Source organism: Rana temporaria, chromosome 7, assembly GCF_905171775.1.
Source record: "Rana temporaria chromosome 7, aRanTem1.1, whole genome shotgun sequence".
Taxonomy (NCBI): Eukaryota; Metazoa; Chordata; class Amphibia; order Anura; family Ranidae; genus Rana; species Rana temporaria.
In genome coordinates this window covers 69144555-69164371 of record NC_053495.1, presented here as the reverse complement: position 1 = coordinate 69164371, position 19817 = coordinate 69144555, and the positions used below count along the sequence as shown (strand labels likewise).

The window sequence follows — 19817 nt, the reverse complement described above, 5'->3', positions numbered from 1 at the left end:
GTTTTGCAGAGTGCCCCCGATCATCCTCTTTTGGGGTCCCACGGCGGCTCAAAAGGTAAAAAGTAAAAGGTGGTTCAACAAAATACGGACATAAGAGGGGTGATACTTTTTCCAACTCAGTGATTCTTTTTTTTTTTTTAGATTGTATATTATTTTTTTCTGACATGTTGGTGTTATACTTTTCACTTGGATGTTCTAAATTGCACTAGTGAATACAGCTGGATAAAAACAAAGACTGTGCCTGTCTTTATTTTAGGCTGCAAAGCAACAAAATTTTATTTTAAAGGGGGGGGGGGGTGAATATTTTCTATACTCACTGTATCTAGAGAGCTTTGGGTCAAAATTTGAAGAATGATCATGTAAAAAGTTACCTATGTGACCACATGTGCTACTATGCCCCAAGAAACTAGTTTATTCACATAATTAAGACAAAGTTATATGTTGTAAAAAAAAAAAAAAAAAAAAAAAAAAAAAAAAAAAAAAAGGTACAGTGGCGATAAAGTACATAGTATCATACTTACTAATGCAGGAGGAATTTCAGATCTTAGTCTTCCAGTGAACATGTCACTCCAGTGGCAACGCTAGAAAAAAGACAAATCGTAAAATCTAAAAGGTTGTCAGGCAACAAAATGCATTAAAGAAACAGTCATTGCCATTTTGTAAAGTCCAAGTTATTCATTACAGTATCAACAATGGCCATGTGTCTTAATATAAGTGATGTTTAAACAATTTTTGCGAATGTTTATGATTATCTAGTATTTAGCAATAACTATAATACCAACTTCAATGTATCTCTATGAATATAGTGCCCAACATGATATGCTGCTTCCGAGATCTGCAAGTAAACATTTTTTTTAAAGTAAATGTTCAACACATATGACATGTTGCAAATGGTAATGTACATGTTTGGACAAACACAGAGCGGTCTTTAAACAAAATATTGTTGGGGGGGGGGGGGGGGGGGAGACTGGAACTCCGCTTTAAACATAAAATCTTGAAAGTAAAGCCTGGTGCACACAATTTTTTCCCCCACTTTCAAGACAGCGGGTGGAATGAAAAAAAAAAAAAAAAAAAAAAAAAAAACACAGTTGACTCCGGTCGGAGCCGCTGTATCAACGATTTGACATTAGTACAGCGATCTGCCCCACTGAGCTAGTGTGTTCAGACAGGGGGACGGTCATTGGCGCTGATCGTGAGCCGGTCGGCTGCTGGTTTTCCAGCATGCCCGGCCAGCTTCTATCGGATCAAGTGCCTTACAAACGGGCCGAAAGTCTGCCAGTTTTAATAGAAACAGCCGATGTCGGACAGCATTCGGCCCATGTGCATGGGGCTTAAAATGTTTGTATTTACTGTTAAAAAAAAAAAAATCTCTATTTTAAATTGACGGACCCTGCTTTTTTTCATGGCAACAACAAAGTAGGGCTGCAACTAATGATTATTTTCATAATCAATTAAGTTGGCCTATTGTTTTTTTTATAAAATAAGATAAAAACCTTAAAAAAAAAAAAAAGGGTGGTGTATAAGTGTAAACTTTAAAAATGACAATTTATTTTTGAATACATATATGCAGAGGTAATTGCCGAAAACAACAGGAGATATTTATCTATCTATCTATCTATATTTATTTTTTACACACACACACACACGCTCTCAGGTTTAATTTGTGGTTATGTACATCAAAATCGGAAGGAAGGATTTAGGAAATGCAGCTCTTAATAGCCATCCCCTTTTTCAAGGGACCACAAGTAATTTTACAATAGAATCAAAAGGCGTTTCATGACCAGGTTTGGGCCAGTCCTTCGTTATTTATTCATCAATTAACCACTTAAGGACCGGAAGGATTTACCCCCTTAATGACCAGGCCATTTTTTGCACTGTCCTGCACCATGTCGCTTTAAATTACAATTACACGGTCGTACAATGTTGTACCCAAACAAAATGTAATCGTATATTGATTGGTTTGCGCAAAAGTTATAGCATCTACAAAATAGGGGATAGCTTTATGGCATTTTTATTATTTTTTTTACTAGTAATGGCAATGAAAAGCGATTTCTAGCGGCTGCGACACGGCGGTGGACGAAGTGGATGCTTTTGACACTTTGTTGGGACCAGTGACATTTATACAGAGATCATTGCTATAAACATGCACTGATTACTGTATAACTGAAACTGGCAGAGAAGGGCCTAACAATAGTGATGATTAAGGGGTTGAATGTGTTCCCTGGGAGGCGTTTCTAACTGTAGGGGGAGTATACTGACAGGAGGAGAGAAATCGCTGTTCCTGATCACTAGGAACAGACAGTCTCTCCCTACTCCCCTTGTCAGAATGGGGATTGGTGCGTTTACACTGACAGTTCCCCATTCTGGCTCTCTGTGAAGCGATTACACGTGGCCCGACAGACATCACAGCCGCCAGTCACGTGCATCACCCACTGTATCTATTGCATGAACCGGCGCACAGCTACAGCATTTCGCGCAATAGAGCCAACCTGCAGTAGAACGGCGGCGGCTGGTCGGCAAGTGGTTAAGCAGGTGAAAGGTCTGAAATCGATTCCAAGTGTGGTATTTGCATTTGGGATCTATTGCTGTGAATTTACATCATGTGTTCAAAGGAGTTGTCCATGCATGTGAAATAGGCCATTGTAACGCTTCAAAAGCTAAACAAATCCATTAGAGAGATAACAGCAACATTAGGAGTGGCCAAATAAACCATTTGGTACATTCTGAGGAAAGAAGAACCCACTGGTGAGCTCAGCAACATAAAAAAGGCCTGGATGTCCACGGAATACAACAGTGGTGGATGATCGCAGGATCCTCTCTATGGTAAAGAAAAACCCATTTACAACATCCAGACATATGAAGGACACTCTCCAGGAGGTGGGCGCATCATTTTCATAATCTACAATCAAAAGAAGACTTCACGAGAGCAAATACAGAGGGTTCATCACAAGATGCAAACCATTCATAAGCCTGAAGAATAGAAGAGCCAGATTAGACTTTGCCAAAAAACATCAAAAAAGCCAGACCAGTTCTGGAAAAGCATTCTTTGGACGGATGAAAGATTAATCTGTACCAGAATGAAGGGAAGAAAAAAAAAGTGTGGCAAAGGCTTGGAACAGCTCATGATCCAAAGTACACATCTGTAAAACATGATGGAGGCAGTGTGATGGCTTCCAGTGGCACTGGTTCATTGGTGGTTATGGATGATATGACAGAAGCAGCCGGATGAATTCTGCAGTATTAAGAGATAACAGTATTTTTCCTACCGCTTACCTGTAAAATTATTTTCTTGGAGTACATACCAGGACACAGAGCAGCTATAGTAACTACCATCTGTGTTATACGCCACCTATAGGTAAATGTACACTGGCACACCCAAAAGACAGTAAGTCCCCCTCTATATAACCACTCCAATACAGGAAGTACCTTAGTTTTGTAGCAAAACAATGAATATCCTAAATAAAGGGGGGAGGGACCTCTGTGTCCCGTGATGTACTCCAAAAAAAGGATTTTACTGGCTAGCTGTAGAAAAAATCCTATTTCCTTTATCGTACATCACAGGACACAGAGCAGCTATAGTAATTACTATCTGAGACTTCCCAAAGCAATGCCCCTGAGGGGAGGGAGACACACAAACAATGCAGACCATCATCAGACGATCTATATTGCCGCATGCAGCACACTGCAGCCAAACGCAGCATCCTCCTGCCGCCATGCATCTATTTGATAAAATTTAGCAAATGCAAGGCCACAACTTGGTCATCAGTGCATACAAATCTGAGCCATAGAGGCTCGATGACGCACTGCCCATGAGGCACTTACTCCCCCGGTAGAGTGCGCTCTCCCCCAAAAGGATGGGACTCTTCTTTTCAACCCACAAACCTGAATTAGAACTTGGCGAATCCACTGCGAAAAAAGGATTTTTGTACTCACCGTAAAATCCATTTCTCTGAGTTCATAGACGGACACAGCCTTCATTGACCTTAGGGTTATGCTTCTTCCTACCAGGAGATTTAGGCAGAATTCTACAGCACTTAAGGTGTTAAAAACTTTCCTTCATGCCGCTCCTCCCAGGGGGCGTGGCTCCCCCAGGCATAACCCCCACTCTGCTCTAGCAGCTTCAGTTCGTAACAAGCAGTACAAACCAAGGAGGGGTGGGTGCTGTGTCTGTCTATGAACTCAGAGAAATGGATTTTACGGTGAGTACAAAAATCCTTTTTTCTCTTTCGTTCATAGACGGACACAGCCTTCATTGACCTTAGGGACGTCCCCAAGCAGTGTCAAAAAAATTTGAGGGGTGGGAAAATAACACAGCAAAAACAGGTTACACCCCAAACAAAACCGGAGTTACTCAACGGAGGAACTCCAACCTTAAACTGCCGCCTGTAACACCCTGCGGCCGAAGGAGGCATCAGAAGATGCACTCACATCCAACTCATAAAACTTTGAAAAAGTGTGGACCGACGACCAGGTCGCAGCCTTACACACCTGTAACACAGAGGCTTGGTGTCGGAAAGCCCAGGAGGCCCCGATCGTCCTGGTCGAATGCGCCGTGACCCGAAAGGGAGGCGCCCGCCCCTTCAGGGCGTAGGCCTGAAGCACAACCTGTCGGATCCACCTGGAAATGGTGGCCGACGAGACTGCCAGGCCCTTACTGGGACCGGACACAGACACGAACAGCGAGTCCGACTTCCGGAACTGAGCTGTCGCCGACAAGTAAACTCGAAGGGCCCGAACCACATCCAGAGAATGTAAAATGGCTTCCTTCGGGTTCTTCGGCTGAGGACATAATGATGGAACAACAATGTCCTCGTTAATGTGAAAGGCCGAAACGACCTTTGGAAGAAAAGAGGGCTGCGGGCGCAGCACCGCCTTATCCTGATGGATGACCAAGTAGGGGGCCTTGCAAGACAAGGCCGCCAGTTCAGACACTCGTCTGATAGAGGTAATAGCTACCAGAAAGACCACCTTCTGCGACAAGGTCAGCAAAGGGATCTCCCGAATGTCCTCAAAGGGGGCACGCTGAAGCGCCGAGAGGACCAAATTCAAGTCCCAAGAAGGTAGCGGAGGGCGCACCGGGGGGGCCACATGCCGGACCCCCTGCACAAACGTGCGAACCAAAGAATTCGCTGCCAAGGGACGCTGAAAATAAACAGCCAGAGCAGAAATCTGACTCTTGATCGTGCTCAAGGCAAGAGCCTGGTCCACTCCCCGCTGTAGGAACAGCAGGATCCGGGACACCACGTAAGTACGGGGGTGCCACTTCATCTCCTCACACCTAGAGATGTATGCTTTCCATGTACGATGGTAAATTTTTCGAGAAGTGGACTTCCGTGCACGCAGCATGGTAGAGATTACCGGGCCCGACAGGCCCCGGTCCTTCAGTACCTGGTTCTCAACAGCCACGCCGTTAAAGCCAGTGACCGTAAAGCAGGATGGAAGATCGGGCCCTGAGACAGGAGATCTTCCCTCAGAGGCAGACGCCAGGGGGCGTCTGCCACCAGACGTACCAGGTCCGCGTACCAAGAGCGACGCGGCCGATCCGGGGCGATCAGGATCGTTGGAATACCTTCGGCTTCCACCCTGCGCAGCAGGCGGGGTAGGAGCCTTAGAGGAGGGAAGGCGTAAATCAGGTGATATTGACCCCAGGGAGCCACTAACGCGTCTGACGCGTCTGCCCACGGGTCCTTTGACCTGGCCACAAACCGTGGTACCTTCCGATTGAGACGGGACGCCAGAAGGTCCACGTCTGGAGTGCCCCATTTTTGGCACAGGACCTGAAACACCTCCAGGTGGAGAGACCACTCCCCTTGATCCAGAGTCATGCGACTTAGAAAGTCGGCTTGCCAATTCAGAACTCCCGGAATGTATACCGCCGACAGGGCCGGAACGGACCTTTCGGCCCACGAAATATGTGAGCGACCTCCGTCGCTGCGGCCGAGCTCCTTGTGCCGCCCTGATGATTGAAGTACGCCGCGGCCGTGGCGTTGTCGGACTGGATCCTGACAGGACGACCCTGTAGCTCCAGGGACCACCTGACAAGGCACAGCTTGATTGCTCGGAGCTCCAGGATATTGATCGGCAGGCGGGACTCCTCCCGAGTCCAGCGCCCCTGGGCTGACTGGGTGCCCCAGACGCCCCCCCAGCCGAAGAGGCTGGCATCCGTCGTGACCACTGTCCAGCGGCACGGAAGAAAAGACTTCCCGGACCGAAGCACCGGAGACGTCAGCCACCATGCCAGGGAAGACTTGGCCAGATGGCTCAACCGAATCTGGCGATCCAGAGAAGATGGGACCCTGTCCCATCGTGACAGAATCTCCTTCTGTAGTACCCTGGTGTGGAATTGGGCATACGGAACCGCCTCGAAGGAGGCCACCATCAGACCCAGAACCCGCATGCAGAAGCTTAGAGATGACCACTTCTGGGTCAACAACTGTCTCACTGCAGATTGCAGGGTCAGCAGTTTTTTCGATGGGAGGAACACTTTTGTCTCCCCCGAATCCAAAACCAGCCCCAGGTGTTCCAGCCTCTGGGACGGAACCAACACTGATTTTCTGAGATTCAGAAACCAGCCGAACTCCTGAAGAGTCCGACACGTGATGGACACGTCCTCCTCTAACTCGGAGCCTGAAGAAGCTCTCAGGAGAAGGTCGTCCAGGTATCCCACGATAGCGATCCCTCGCTGCCGTAGCAAGGCCAGGATCGGGGCGAGCACCTTGGTGAACACCCGTGGTGCCGACGCCAGCCCGAACGGGAGGGCCACGAATTGATCGTGGTCCTCCCCGATCGCAAAGCGCAGATACCTTTGGTGGCTTGTGCAAACGGGAACATGCAGGTATGCGTCCATGATGTCTAAGGACGCCATGAAGTCCCCCTGGTGGAGGGACGCTATGATAGAACGGACCGACTCCATCCTGAATCGCTGCACCTTGACAAAGGAGTTGAGGGCCTTTAGGTCCAGGATAGGGCGAATCCCTCCTTTCTTGGGGACCACGAACAGATTGGAGTAGAACCCCCGAAACCGTTCCAGCGAGGGGACCGGCACAACCACCCCCCTGTCCAGAAGATCCTGGACAGCCCCGGACAGGGCTAGCCGACGATCCGGAGGAAGCTGGAGGTTGGATGGAAAAAATCTGTTTGGGGGACAAGAAAGGAACTCTATCTTGTACCCCGAGGCGACCACCTCGCAAACCCAACGGTCGGATAGAAGAGAATTCCACCGATCCACAAAGTCGTGAAGCCGTCCCCCCACCAGAGACCCGGGCGGGGGCAGACCTTCATGCAGTAGCAGGCTTGTTCGGTTTTTTGAACCAGGGGCGCTTACGCCCGGCAGCAAGGGCTTTTGCACCTTGCGGACCCTTTCCAGCCGCACGAAAAAACCGCTTAGGGGTAGTAAAAGTAGGACCTTGCTTGCGGCGAGGTTCCCTACCCTTCCCCGACTGAGGGAGCAAGGTGCTCTTACCTCCAGTGGCATCCTTAATGAGGTCATCCAGGGATGCCCCCAAAAGCCGTCCGCCCTTAAAGGGCAAATCTACTAAGGCCTTTTTTGAGGACTGGTCAGCCGACCAGCACTTCAGCCATATAAGGCGGCGCAGAACCACTGCGTAGACAGAAGCCCTGGAAAGCAAAGGAATCTAATCCATATCCGCCTCGCAGAGAAACTTCTGACCCTGAATCAACTGTTCAGCCAGGTCCCTAGAGGACTCGGAAGCCCCCTGGACCTCCAGGTCCTGCAGCAGGAGCTTCGCCCTTTCAGTCAGCGTCTGAGCTACCAGGGCTCCGGCCAGAGCCGGCCTTACCACCGAACCCACCACCGAGAACAGGGAGCGGGCCACGGCCTCCACTCTCCTATCAGCGGGGTCCTTGAAAGCAGGAGCCCCCTCCACAGGCAACATAGTAGCCTTACTCAGTCTGGACACAGGAGGGTCCACCGACGGAGGAGTGACCCACTTTTTTAAAAAGTCCTCCTCCAGGGGGTAACGGGTAGCAAAGCTTTTAGGAACCGTAAAAACCTTTTGCGGTGTATCCCATTCCTTATACAACCTATTGTCTAAATAAGGAACACAGGGGAATACCTTAGCGGTACGCGGTGGTTTGCGGAATCCAAAAGGGACTGACACCGCTGGTGTCTCCGCCACATCCTCTAAATGAAGAGTCTCACACACCGCAGTAATAAGAGCTCCAACAAATTCCTTATCAGCAGACTCCGCAGCAGAGTCATCCTTGCTGTCCATGTGGGTTAAGCCCGCATCCTCTGACACGACAGAACCAGAAGCAGCAATAGCGTTGTCAGATTCTGCGTCAGAGATATCCCCAGAAACAGCCTCCGGGGGGGGCGCTTTTTTACCCCCCAACCGAGCACTGGCTGCTTTAAACCTGGTGAGAAAAAGACTCCAGGACAGCCGACACCGACTCAACAGATGTGGCAGGGGAAGGGGCGCTAAGGGTTAATTCCTGCATTGTAAGGAATGAGGGGCCTGATTCAGGCTCCATATTGCCGTTGCCATTTCACCCCTACTGCCAAGGGCAGGAAAAAAGTCCCCCACAGGTCACCTCCCGGCCGCTAGAGCACAGTATGGGGCCCCCTGAGACTCACCACCCTCTGGTACAGCGCGGTCTGTGAAGGCAAGTGTGTGCTGAGGAGAAGCTGCAGCGCTGCGTCTGTCCCCTCAGATGATTCGCGGTCTTTTTTCCCTGCCGAAACGGCCACTAGAGGCTGAACTAGTGCTGAAAACGGTGCCGGCCACAAGAAAATGGCCGCCGAATAATACAAGCGCGGCTCCGGCAAAATGGCCACCGTTGCGAAGTTTTAAAAAGACAAGTGTACCCAAAAATGACAGTACACCAAAACAGCACACAGCACACACAAAAATGCCCAGAATGTCCACCACAGTCCCCTGCAGTGACACAGAACAGCCCCAGCCATACCACGAGTGAAAAAATGAGCCCCAGAGAAAAAAAAACCCTGCACAGCCGTCACCCAAAGGGGGAAGGAGGGAGAGGAATAAGGGAGAGAGGAAAGCAGGGGAAAACCCTCAGTCGACCTCCCAAGGGAAAACATTCCAGCCAGACCACTTACCTGAGTAAGGGGCCACTACTTACCTGTCCGACTACCCGGCTGGAGGTATCCCAGACAGAACCAACGTCCGCGAACGGCATGGTTGTCAGCCAGACACACTGTGACAAGGCCATAGAGACCGGTCATATGTGTGCCCTAGAACCGAAGTTCCCCGGCCGCCCCTGGAGCAATGGGGCCTGTTGTGGACGTCCCAAAGCGGAGCTGAGGGCCGGCACACGCTCAAAGGCCGAACCTGGGGGGACTACAAGGGTCGAGGACCCAGCCTGTCACCCAGTCGGCTGTTGATAGAAGAATGGCAGGATTCAAAAATAAAAATAAAATAAATAAGCGAGGAAAAAACTCGCAAAATGCAAAAAAATTTGCAAGAAAAAACTCCAGAGTCCAGGACTCCAGAGAGAGCCTGACTCTCCTGACGGTTAGGCAGAAACAAACTGAAGCTGCTAGAGCCGAGTTGGGGTTATCCCTGGGGGAGCCACGCCCCCTGGGAGGAGCGGCATGAAGGAAAGTTTTTAACACCTTAAGTGCTGTAGAATTCTGCCTAAATCTCCTGGTAGGAAGAAGCATAACCCTAAGGTCAATGAAGGCTGTGTCCGTCTATGAACGAAAGAGAAAACAAAATACCCTAAAAAGCCTCCTTCCTCTTAGGATAAAACTAAAGTTCAGTCACCAGGCGTTGCTGGCATCTTGAGTTGCTTTTTTGTTGCATTAGCCAGCATAATCCTGCAGGGGGCTAACCGCACATATAATAAATAAAGCTGTGTTCATCAATGAAAGATGGAGAAATGGATTTAAGACCCATACCTTATAGCTACAATGTTTCACTCAAAAAAATCAACATGGTTACCTTGAGATCAGACTTATTTTCCAAAGCCTTAGCAATAGCTTTAGCTGCTTCCACACCTACTGTGTTGCCCTCCAGACGCAATGCCTGCAGCCCCTCATAGTCCTTAATTTCCTGAATCACATCTTCAGCTGTAAATAAAAAAAGTTTAAATAAAGCACGAAAAGACTATCAAATTTAAAACAAGCAAGAAATCGCAAATGGAACCTCCAGTTAAGGCAAAACAAACTATCTACAGTTACCACGAACCAAAAAAATGCTCTTTAATTTCCTTTTAATAAAATATGAAAAGCAAAATCACCACCTAGCATTTCTAGTCACAGACCTCTTGAGAAGGGGCAAATTACGTAGCATTTTAGAGGGAGAGTCCTCAATGGAAATAATGGCTTTGTCATGTCTAGAAAATCCATCTGCCCTAAGCTCAAACATGTAGGCAGGAGATGGTGCTTCGCCAAGAAAGTCCCTACTCCCTTCCTTGTAGACTCAGGGGATACATAACATCATTTTGGCGTAGGCCAGAAACCAGGAAGCAATTGAAGAAATGTAAAATAAAACAGATAAATAAACCTTCTGATCAATCTAATGGCAGCAGCATAAGGATTAAAGTGGTTGTAAAGGCAGAAGTTTTTTATCTTAAACGTGCATGTAAATCCCCACATATACCCAGTGAAGTGAACAGCCTCAGATGATACACAGAGATTAAAGTGGATGTGAATTCAAAATGTTATCTTTTTTTTTGCTGACACAATGTAGAGTATAAGATTTCCTATCATCTGTGCCCAGTCTTGCCACAGAGAGTTAATCCAGCGCTGAGCAATCTTCTTATTTTTTAGTGGGATAAAAGAGACAAACAGAAAACTTTGTCTGTTCTTCCCCCTTGCTGTGAGTGACAGGTGATTTACATATCTCATGCACCAGCTTGAGAGGCACATCCTGTGTACTAAGTTCACAATTCTCCCCTCTCCAGCTCTCCTAGAATTGGCTGCCTTTCCTGTGTTTTGACTGGAAGTTTCCCATCATGGGGTGTGAAAAGGAAATGCATGTATAGTACAGTGAACTCACAGGACAGCCAGCAGAAGATACACAGACAAGTGATCTGATTTAGGGGAGATGTATCTAGTCAGAGGAGAAGCTCCAGTGATTTGATTATTGTTATAGTGCAGTGTGTGTGACTGAGGTCACCTAATCACAGTTGCAACATTCCTTTTGAACACCGGGAAGGGTGGAGGCCTCGCTTTTCACAGTAAGGCTGAATGAGCTCAAAGCATACAGCCTACAAATGTAGCCCGACTGCTCCACCAAGGCTCGGTTCACATTAGTGCAATGCGGGAACCCTGCAAATCCACTGCGGGTTCCCACGTCGCACCCGACTCGCACGGCAGTTCACGCTGCCATATGCGAACTGCTGGGGAGTGTCATACAATGTTAACGACACTCCCATTTCAACTCGCATATCACAATGCGAACTGACAGTTCAGACAGGAATCGGATTGTATAAGTTTGAACACACATGCAATCCGATTCTGATGCGGACTAAAAAAGGGTCCTGTGTGCGATTGGTTCCGAATGCGATTTCAGCCATACAGTTTGTCAGGGGGCGGAATAATCTCATGCATAGGACAGATGGAAGGCCTTCTTTTTGCGTTTATCACTCGGACCAAGACTCCTATGGTTTTGCCTTTGGCTAGGGAAGTAATAGCTTGCTTTGGGACGTGTCTATAATCATGCCCAAATACTCCAGCCTTCTTTGAGGCTGCAAGGAGGATTTTTCCAGATTGAGGACTCAGCCCAAGTACTGTGCTGTGCACATTGTGGCCTAAGCGTGCGGCGGACTGATCTATGATCAACAGATCGTCCAGATAGGCTGTAACTGCTATGCCTTGTGCCCTTAGTCTTGCTAGGGCCAGCATTTTTGTGAACACTTGAGGTGCTGTAGCAAGAACGAAAGGAAGGGCCACAAACTGAAAGTGGCGCTGATCCACCGCAAACCTTAGAAATCTTTGGTGAGCAGGGAATATTGGCACATGTCTGTCGATGCCAGGAATTCTCCTCCCTGAAGGGTGGAAACAACTGAGCAGACAAGACTCCATGTGGAAGGAGCGAATGTTCAGAGACAGATTCAGGCTTTTCAGATCTAGGATAGGTCCGACATCCCCGTTTGGTTTTGGAACCGTGAAAAGGTTTGAATAGAACCCTAATCCCTTATGCTCTGGGGGTAATTCCAAGATTATCCCTTGGGACAACAGGTGTTCCAAGGCCAACAGTAAAGGCCTTCTTTTTTCTGGGTCTTTGACAACTCTTGATCTCAGAAAACGGGGTGGCGGAAGTTCTCTGAAATGTAGCTTGTAGCCTGAGGACACTGTGCAGATGATCCACTTGTCCTCAACGTCGTTCCGCCATGGCGTTTGCAAATTGCAGCAGCCTTCCCCGCACTCTGCCGAGCGGGGGCATCCATTCATAGGGGACGTTTTGGGGGTCTGCTTAGATTTTGAACCCCAAGTCCTTTTCTGCCCTTGGGCTTGGCTCTGGGCCTTTCCCCCAGTGTTAGACTGGGGAGGCCGTCTCAACTGCCTGGAGAATGAGGTTCCAGGGGCTGGAGAAAGAGAACGCTTAAATGAAGGACGTTAACTCTTCATAACCAGAAACAGAGTGGACTTGCCTCTGGTAATTTTTGGATGTATTTATCCAAGTCATCCCCAAACGCTGCCAAGTATTTCTTGCAAGAAACCTCGGCCTTCCAATGTTTTAACCAAAGGGACCTGCACATGTACCTGCAGGAGATTCAATCGGGATGCTTGTTAAGCAGAGCCCCTAATCGCATCAAATCACAAAAAACACAAGGCAACTAGGAAGGTCCTTATAAACCTCAATCTACTCTGCAGGGAGGAGGCTAATCATCTGCTTCATTGGTTCCTTGAGGAACGGACATACACCAATGGCTGCAACTGCAGGTTGTACTACAGCCCCAGCCATGGAAGAGGAGGCTTTTAATAGGGACTCAAAACCCTGCGCATTGACAGGTTTTTGTTTGCACAAGAAATGGCTGCATCTATAGCAGGTACCCCCCATTTCTTAGTGCAACCTTCCTCCATAGAATAAAAGGAGGGAAAACTGCCTAGGAGAAAAAACAGTTTATCTGGGAGAACCCAGTCATCATACATCAGTTTATCCAGCAAGGGATGAATTGGAAAGGAGCATGCATCCTGCGGGGATTTCCGAGATCCCAAAGAGGAAACAGAGGACCTAGAACTTCAACAGGAGGCAATTTGTAGGTGGCACGCACCATCTCTGCATAATATTGCACCTGCATTTTTAGCGACTGAGAAATAGCAGGAATACTCTGAGTCCTCAGACTGCACATGATCATCTCCAGAGAGGGATCTTTCACCCTCAGAAGGCTCATCTGATGAGAGAGCCAGAGCAGATGAAAGGGATCTACCCCGTTTTCTGCCATCTTTCAAGGAGGTTGCAATAATAGTAGCAATCCTTCCTTCTAAGCAACTTTTAAAGCGTCCTCAGTGACGTATACAGGAGCTGTCATAGGAGAAGCTGCAAAACTAGACAGGGGCTCATCCTGTGAGGCTGCTATCAGGCTGACAGAGCGGGATGGTAAACTGCAGGCAAGCTCAGAATCCCTAACCGTACGCAGGGATTTTCTGGTGCCTCTTTTACTAGCCCTTGAACTTCTTCTCTGAGAAATAGTCCTTACTGCAAAGCAAAGGTACTATCCACAAAATAAATGCAATCACTGTTGTGCTATAGTCTTGCAATACACAAAATATCAGCTCACTGCACAACCTGATGCAGAGAAGCCCAGGAGAACGAGGGAAGGGGGGAGAGATTTCTGGGGGCATCATTGTGGACCCCTGTATGCGTTTGTGGCACAGCCTGCGGCGGAAGGAGGCGAGTGGTGTTTTAAATTTGACAGACTTCACTGAGCTTGTTCCTGGATGGCTTATGTAAGAATACACCCCGTATGCACTTACGCCATCCAGTGGCGAAAACCAGGAAAGACATCCTACTCACAGAAGATAATACAAAATAAATTATCCTCTTCTTACCTTATCCACGCAGCAGGAAAAGCTACTAAGAGTAGTTCCAGCTTTCACCCATCACGGCAGGCAAGTTGTGCCAACCTTCAGGTTCATCAAGGGTTCCATTAGAGAAACCCCATACCTGGACCTGTAGAAGACTCTGCCAGAAAATTTTCGTGCCACAGTTGTATTAGTACACCAAAGTCTGGATCCCAGAGCCCAGACCTCCGCAGAGAGACATTCCAGGCAAACCTTGTTTCTTCATTACACGAGGCCCGGGTACCACCCATCTTAGGCTTTGGATATCAACCCGAGGTATGGAACCGGTTATAGCTCCTAGGTCTCTGCAGACAGACCATCAAAAGAGCATTTTTCTTCTTAGCACATGTTGAACGTGACCAACCACCTTAACACTGGTGAAAAAACTGAGGTACTCTCCATTTGGGAGGGGTTATATAGGGGGAGGAACTCAATTTTAATTGGGTTTGCCAGTGTCCAATCACCTGTGGTGACTACATAACCCATTAAGTAATTAAGGCTCTGTGTCCAGTGATGTATGATCAACAAATCCTATTTTTTTTATACATCACGGGGCCATTGATAATTACATAGTGAGATCATGATGTCCCAAAGCAATGCTTAAATTGAGGGGAGGGATACACAGATCAGGAACATAGACCGCCATTGGGCCAGAGGACCTATACTGCTGCCTGCAGTGCACTACGCCCTAAGGCGGCAACCTCATGCCCTCTCACATCTACCTGGTAGAATTTAGTAAATGTATGGACCAAAGTCAAAGTAGCAGCCTCGCAGCTCTGAACCATGGAGGCCTGGTCATTCACTGCCCATGAAGCACCCACTACTCTAGTCAAGTTCGCTTCTACCTGAAAAGGAGGAAACTTCTTTTCCAAAGCATAGGCCTGAATATTGACTTGTCAAATTCAACTTTTAATAGTAGATTTTGACTCTGCCTGGCCCTTCCTTGGGTTCTGTGGCAGAATAAACAGACAATCAGTCTTTCGTATCTGAGCCATAGCTTGCAAATACATTTTTACCGCTCTTACAACATCTAGAGAATGTAGATTCTCTTCCTCCGCAGTCTGCGGATCTGGAAAAAATAAAATAAAAAAAATAGGGCAGTAGGACTATATCTTGATTGAGATGAAATCCTGAAACCGCTTTAGGTAAAAAAAAAAGCTGGATGAGGATGCAGGACCACCCTGTCCTCATGATTAACCATATATGGCTCCTTACACGAGAGAGCCGCCAATTCCGATACCCTCCTTGCCAAGGATATGGCTACAAGAAAAATGTATTTCTTTGTCAAAAGAACCAAAGAAGCATGGTGCAATGGTTCAAAAGTTTGCTTCTGTAAAACAGACAAAACCAAATTTAAGTCCCATGGGCACACGGGAGACCTAAGCGGATTCAAGCGCAGCACTCCCTGAATAAAGGCCCGGACCAGGGAATGAGTGGCAAGCGGTCTTTGAAAGAATACCAACAAAGCCGAGATCTGGCCCTTGATAGTGCTCAAGGCCAACTTCATTTCTTTGCCTAACTGAAGAAAGGCAAGAATCCTGCTAATGGCATACTTTCTAGGATGCCACCCCCTGGGTTCACACCAGGAAACCTATGCCTTCCAGATTCTATAGTAGATGAGCCTGGAGGCCGGCTTCCTAGCAATAACCAGCGTGGATAGGACTGGACCTGAGAGCCCATGCCTTCTCAGAATGTGGGTCTTAACAGCCAAACCTTCAAATTTAGACTTTGTAAGACAGGATGGAATATTGGACCTTGTGAGAGTAGGTCTGAGAGTAGAGGGAGAACCCAAGACTTCCCCTCTGCCATCTTTACTATTTCCGTACACCAGGATCTCCTGGGCCAAGCCGGGGCGACCAAAATCACCGGCTTTCCTTCCCTCTTGACTCTCTGAAGGAATCGTGGGAGAAGCGAAACTGGAGGGAACGCATAAACCAGAGAATACTGATCCCATGGAACAGTCAGGACATACAACCCTTGAGTCAATGGATCCCTTGTCCTTGACAAAGTTGTCCAGTTTTGTGTTGAACCTGGAAGCCAACAGGTCTACATCTGGGGTACCCCATTTCTGACATATGGTTTGAAATATGTTGGGGTGTAGAGACCATTCTCCTGGACTCAGTTGCTGGCGGCTTAGAAAATCTGCTGGATTTCTACCCTGTGTATACATATGCGATTCTGCATTTCCAGGTAGGGGGTGCCTGTGCTGTTATTCGTTCCAGCAAATGCCAATCACTGGGTCCCGCCCAGTGATTGACCACTTGGAATATGGATAAATGCAAAAAACCCACACTCTGGAATCCGTCCAAATTTAGAGTAACTGCCAACATGTTTTGGCGGATTCCAGAGTGCGGGTTCTTTCCATATATCATTGTACAGCATATAGGGTTGATTTTAGCGCATCATTACATCACATCACATTTTTATTAGTTTAGTACACTATTCTTATGTATGCAGCTTTAATTATTTGGTTATCCTTGTTGTTTTTCCTTTGTATTCACCATAATAGCGCTGTAGTACCACATTATTATCTTTCCATATATCTATATTCTGAGTTTGTGACGAGTGGGAGGTCGTCTGAACCTGGCACAAGGCCTGAAGCTACCGGTAACCAACATGCATATTTGGAGGTTTTCACAGTTAGAGTGATGCTACCCTGTGTGTACATTTGATTTACCACTTGGACCCGGCTAACAGCTCTGAGTCTCATGGAACAAAGCAAGTATAAACAGCCCAGAGGTGTGTTCAGTGACAGGGTATCCAATTGGTTGAAAACAACTTGATACCTAGTAAAAGCAGCACATAGTACACACAAAAACTTATTTGGCACAAATTTTTTTGCCGTATCAATACATTTTTATTGAAGAAGATTAAAAAAACAAACCCGCAGACACGGGAACAGAGAGATAAATAGATTGAGAAAAGAAAAATGTGGATGCACATAGGTTAGCCTCGCAGGGCAAAACAATGACCATACAAGCCCAGAAATGTGTTAACAATAGGTTACAAGGGGTTTTTGTTTTTTTTAAACACCATGTTTTACATCAGGAGAAAAACGACAGGACTGCTTTTAAAGTACCAGGTCGACCAATCATGCCAAGCTACCTCAAATAACTTGAAGTGGATTGATAGGCTATGAGTTCTTCAAATGAGTAGATCGAATGAACTGTAGTAATTTCTTTAGACAGATTGGGAGTTTGATCTCCTTTCCAGTGACTAAGTCATGCTGCCAGCAAAATACCAGAAGGTGCACCTTGGAGTGGTCATCTATCCTGAGGATAAGGAGCGCTAAAACAAGCATAGGACTGGTTAGAATACCAGTGACACTGAAGAGAAGTCAGAATACACGCCATCAGAAATGTCTTAAAGGGTCACTAAAGGAAAAAAATGTTTTTGCTGAAATGACTGTTTACAGGGTATAGAGACATAAAAGTTAACTGATTCCTTTTAAAAATGATTAAAAATAGATTAAATTCAATCATATAATGTGCCTGCAGTTTCACTTTCATTTTTAAACTGGCTTCATGTTCCAGTGAACTAGAGAGACACACAGAACAAAAACAAACAAATCCAGGGCAGTGTTTTGTTTTTAAAATGAATCTGGTTCTGTTAAGTTTTAGACACACAGTAATGACAGCTTAGACCACCGTGAAAAGCTCCCAGTACTGTGGTTATAAGGAAACAGGCAACCAGGAAGTGTGGAGATCACAGCAGAATTACAGCTACTTTAAAGCAAAAACGAACAATAAGGACATGAAACCAGTACCGCAGTAAGGTTAAGGAAGCCATTTAGCTAAAAAAAAAAATCCTTTAGTGATCCTTTAAATTTTTGCACAGAGGACATGGAATAGATTGGCAACTTGGCCACAGTCCGGCCAGCAAAGGGAAGATCCTCTCGGCGAAAAAACAAGCTATTCCACATGGTGCAAGATACCACGAGTTACAATTTTTTGTGTAATTTCCCAGTAGTTAAAGTGGAGGTTCCCCTAAAAATAAACTTTTAACATTGTATTTCCCACATTAACTAGTAGCCGACCAGCCACCGTCATTATACGGCGGCAGGTCGGCTCTCCTGGGCGAGAGCCCGTAGCTATACGTCCTATCGTATAGCCGCCACTAGGGGGCGCGTGCGCGCCGCCGGAGGCGCGCGCGCTCCCCGCTCGCCCCCGACTCCCGTGCGTGTGCCCGGCGGGCGCGATCGCCGCCGGGCACACGCGATCGCTCGGTACAGAGCGGGGAACGGGAGCTGTGTGTGTAAACACACAGCTCTCGTTCCTGTCAGCAGGGGAAATGCTGATTTTCTGTTCATACAATGTATGAACAGAAAATCAGTGTTTCCCCTAGTGAGGCCACCCCCCCCCCCCACAGTAAGAACACACCCAGGCATACTTAACCCCTTCCCCGCCCCCTAGTGTTAACCCCTTCACTGCCAGTGGCATTTTTATAGTAATCTAATGCATTTTTATAGCACTGATCGCTATAAAAATGCCAATGGTCCCAAAAATGTGTCAAAAATGTCCGAAGTGTCCGCCATAATGTCGCAATACCGAAAAAAAATCGCTGATCGCCGCCATTACTAGTAAAAAAAATATTAATAAAAATGCCATAAAAATACCCCCTATTTTGTAAACGCTATAACTTTTGCGCAAACCAATCAATAAACGCTTATTGCGATTTTTTTTACGAAAAATATGTAGAAGAATACGTATCGGCCTAAACTGAGGAAAAAAATGTTTTTTTATATATTTTTGGGGGATATTTATTACAGCAAAAAGTAAAAAATATTCATTTTTTTCAAAATTGTCGCTCTATTTTTGTTTATAGCGCAAAAAATAAAAAACGCAGAGGTGATCAAATACCACCAAAAGAAAGCTCTATTTGTGGGAAAAAAAGGACGCCAATTTTGTTTGGGAGCCACGTCGCACGACCGCGCAATTGTCTGTTAAAGCGACGCAGTCCCGAATCGCAAAAAGTACTCTGGTCTTTAGGCAGCAATATGTTCCGGGGGGTAAGTGGTTAATGACAATTAGAATCGGCTGGTTTAATTAAAAAAAAAACGTCCGTACGTACCGTTTGCTATATGCGTTCTCACCGCCGCTTCCGGGTACGATGGTGGGGATGGGCGTTCCTAATTGATGGACAGGCATCCGACCGAAGCATACATCGCGTCACGAGATGCCGAAAAAAGCCGAATGTCGGTGCGGCTCTATACGGCGCATGCGCACCGACGTTCAGCTTCTTTCGGCATCTCGTGACGCGATGTATGCGTCGGATGCCTGTCCATCAATTAGGAATGCCCATCCCCGACCATCGTACCCGGAAGCGGGGTGAGAACGCATATAGCAAACGGTACGTACTGACGTTTTTTTTTTTTTTATAAAACCAGCCGATTCTAATTGTCATTAATGTGGGAAATGCAATGTTAAAAGTTTATTTTTAGGGGAACCTCCACTTTAATGCAATGCGAAATAGCAAATTAGAACAGCAGTGCGTTAAGCCGCTGACGCGGCTCATATACCTTTTGCAAATCCATTGCCCATGCTAGTATAGGAGTTCTGCAATAAGTTATAGAAGGAAATTGGGGGCGGGCTGTCAGCTGTGATAATGCCGCCAGATTTTGGATTCTATCTGGATTTTGGAAAGGGGATGTTTTATCAAGAAATTACAAATGCTTAAAAGCTTAAAGAGAGCGGATGTGGGGGGAGATTATTTCACCCATGTAAGGTCTCCAAACTCCTGAGCTTATCACCCTCAAAGAGGTCCATCACTTGGCTTAGGCTGTATGAGGACCAGTGAGTGGAAAACAGGTGAGGTAGGAGCACAT

General features: G+C 46.8%; 1 protein-coding gene across 2 annotated transcripts in view; it reads right to left on the bottom strand.

The window, feature by feature from the left end:
* The window catches only part of RANGAP1 (Ran GTPase activating protein 1), a 218029-nt gene that overhangs the window by 172455 nt on the left and 25757 nt on the right, over positions 1 to 19817 (bottom strand). For both annotated transcript variants that reach the window (XM_040359566.1, XM_040359567.1), the window contains exons 3-4: positions 9924 to 10051; positions 522 to 581 (exon numbers count right to left, since the gene is read on the bottom strand). In XM_040359566.1, the coding sequence (XP_040215500.1) occupies positions 522 to 581; positions 9924 to 10051 (188 nt within the window). The remainder of the gene's footprint in view (positions 1 to 521; positions 582 to 9923; positions 10052 to 19817) is intronic.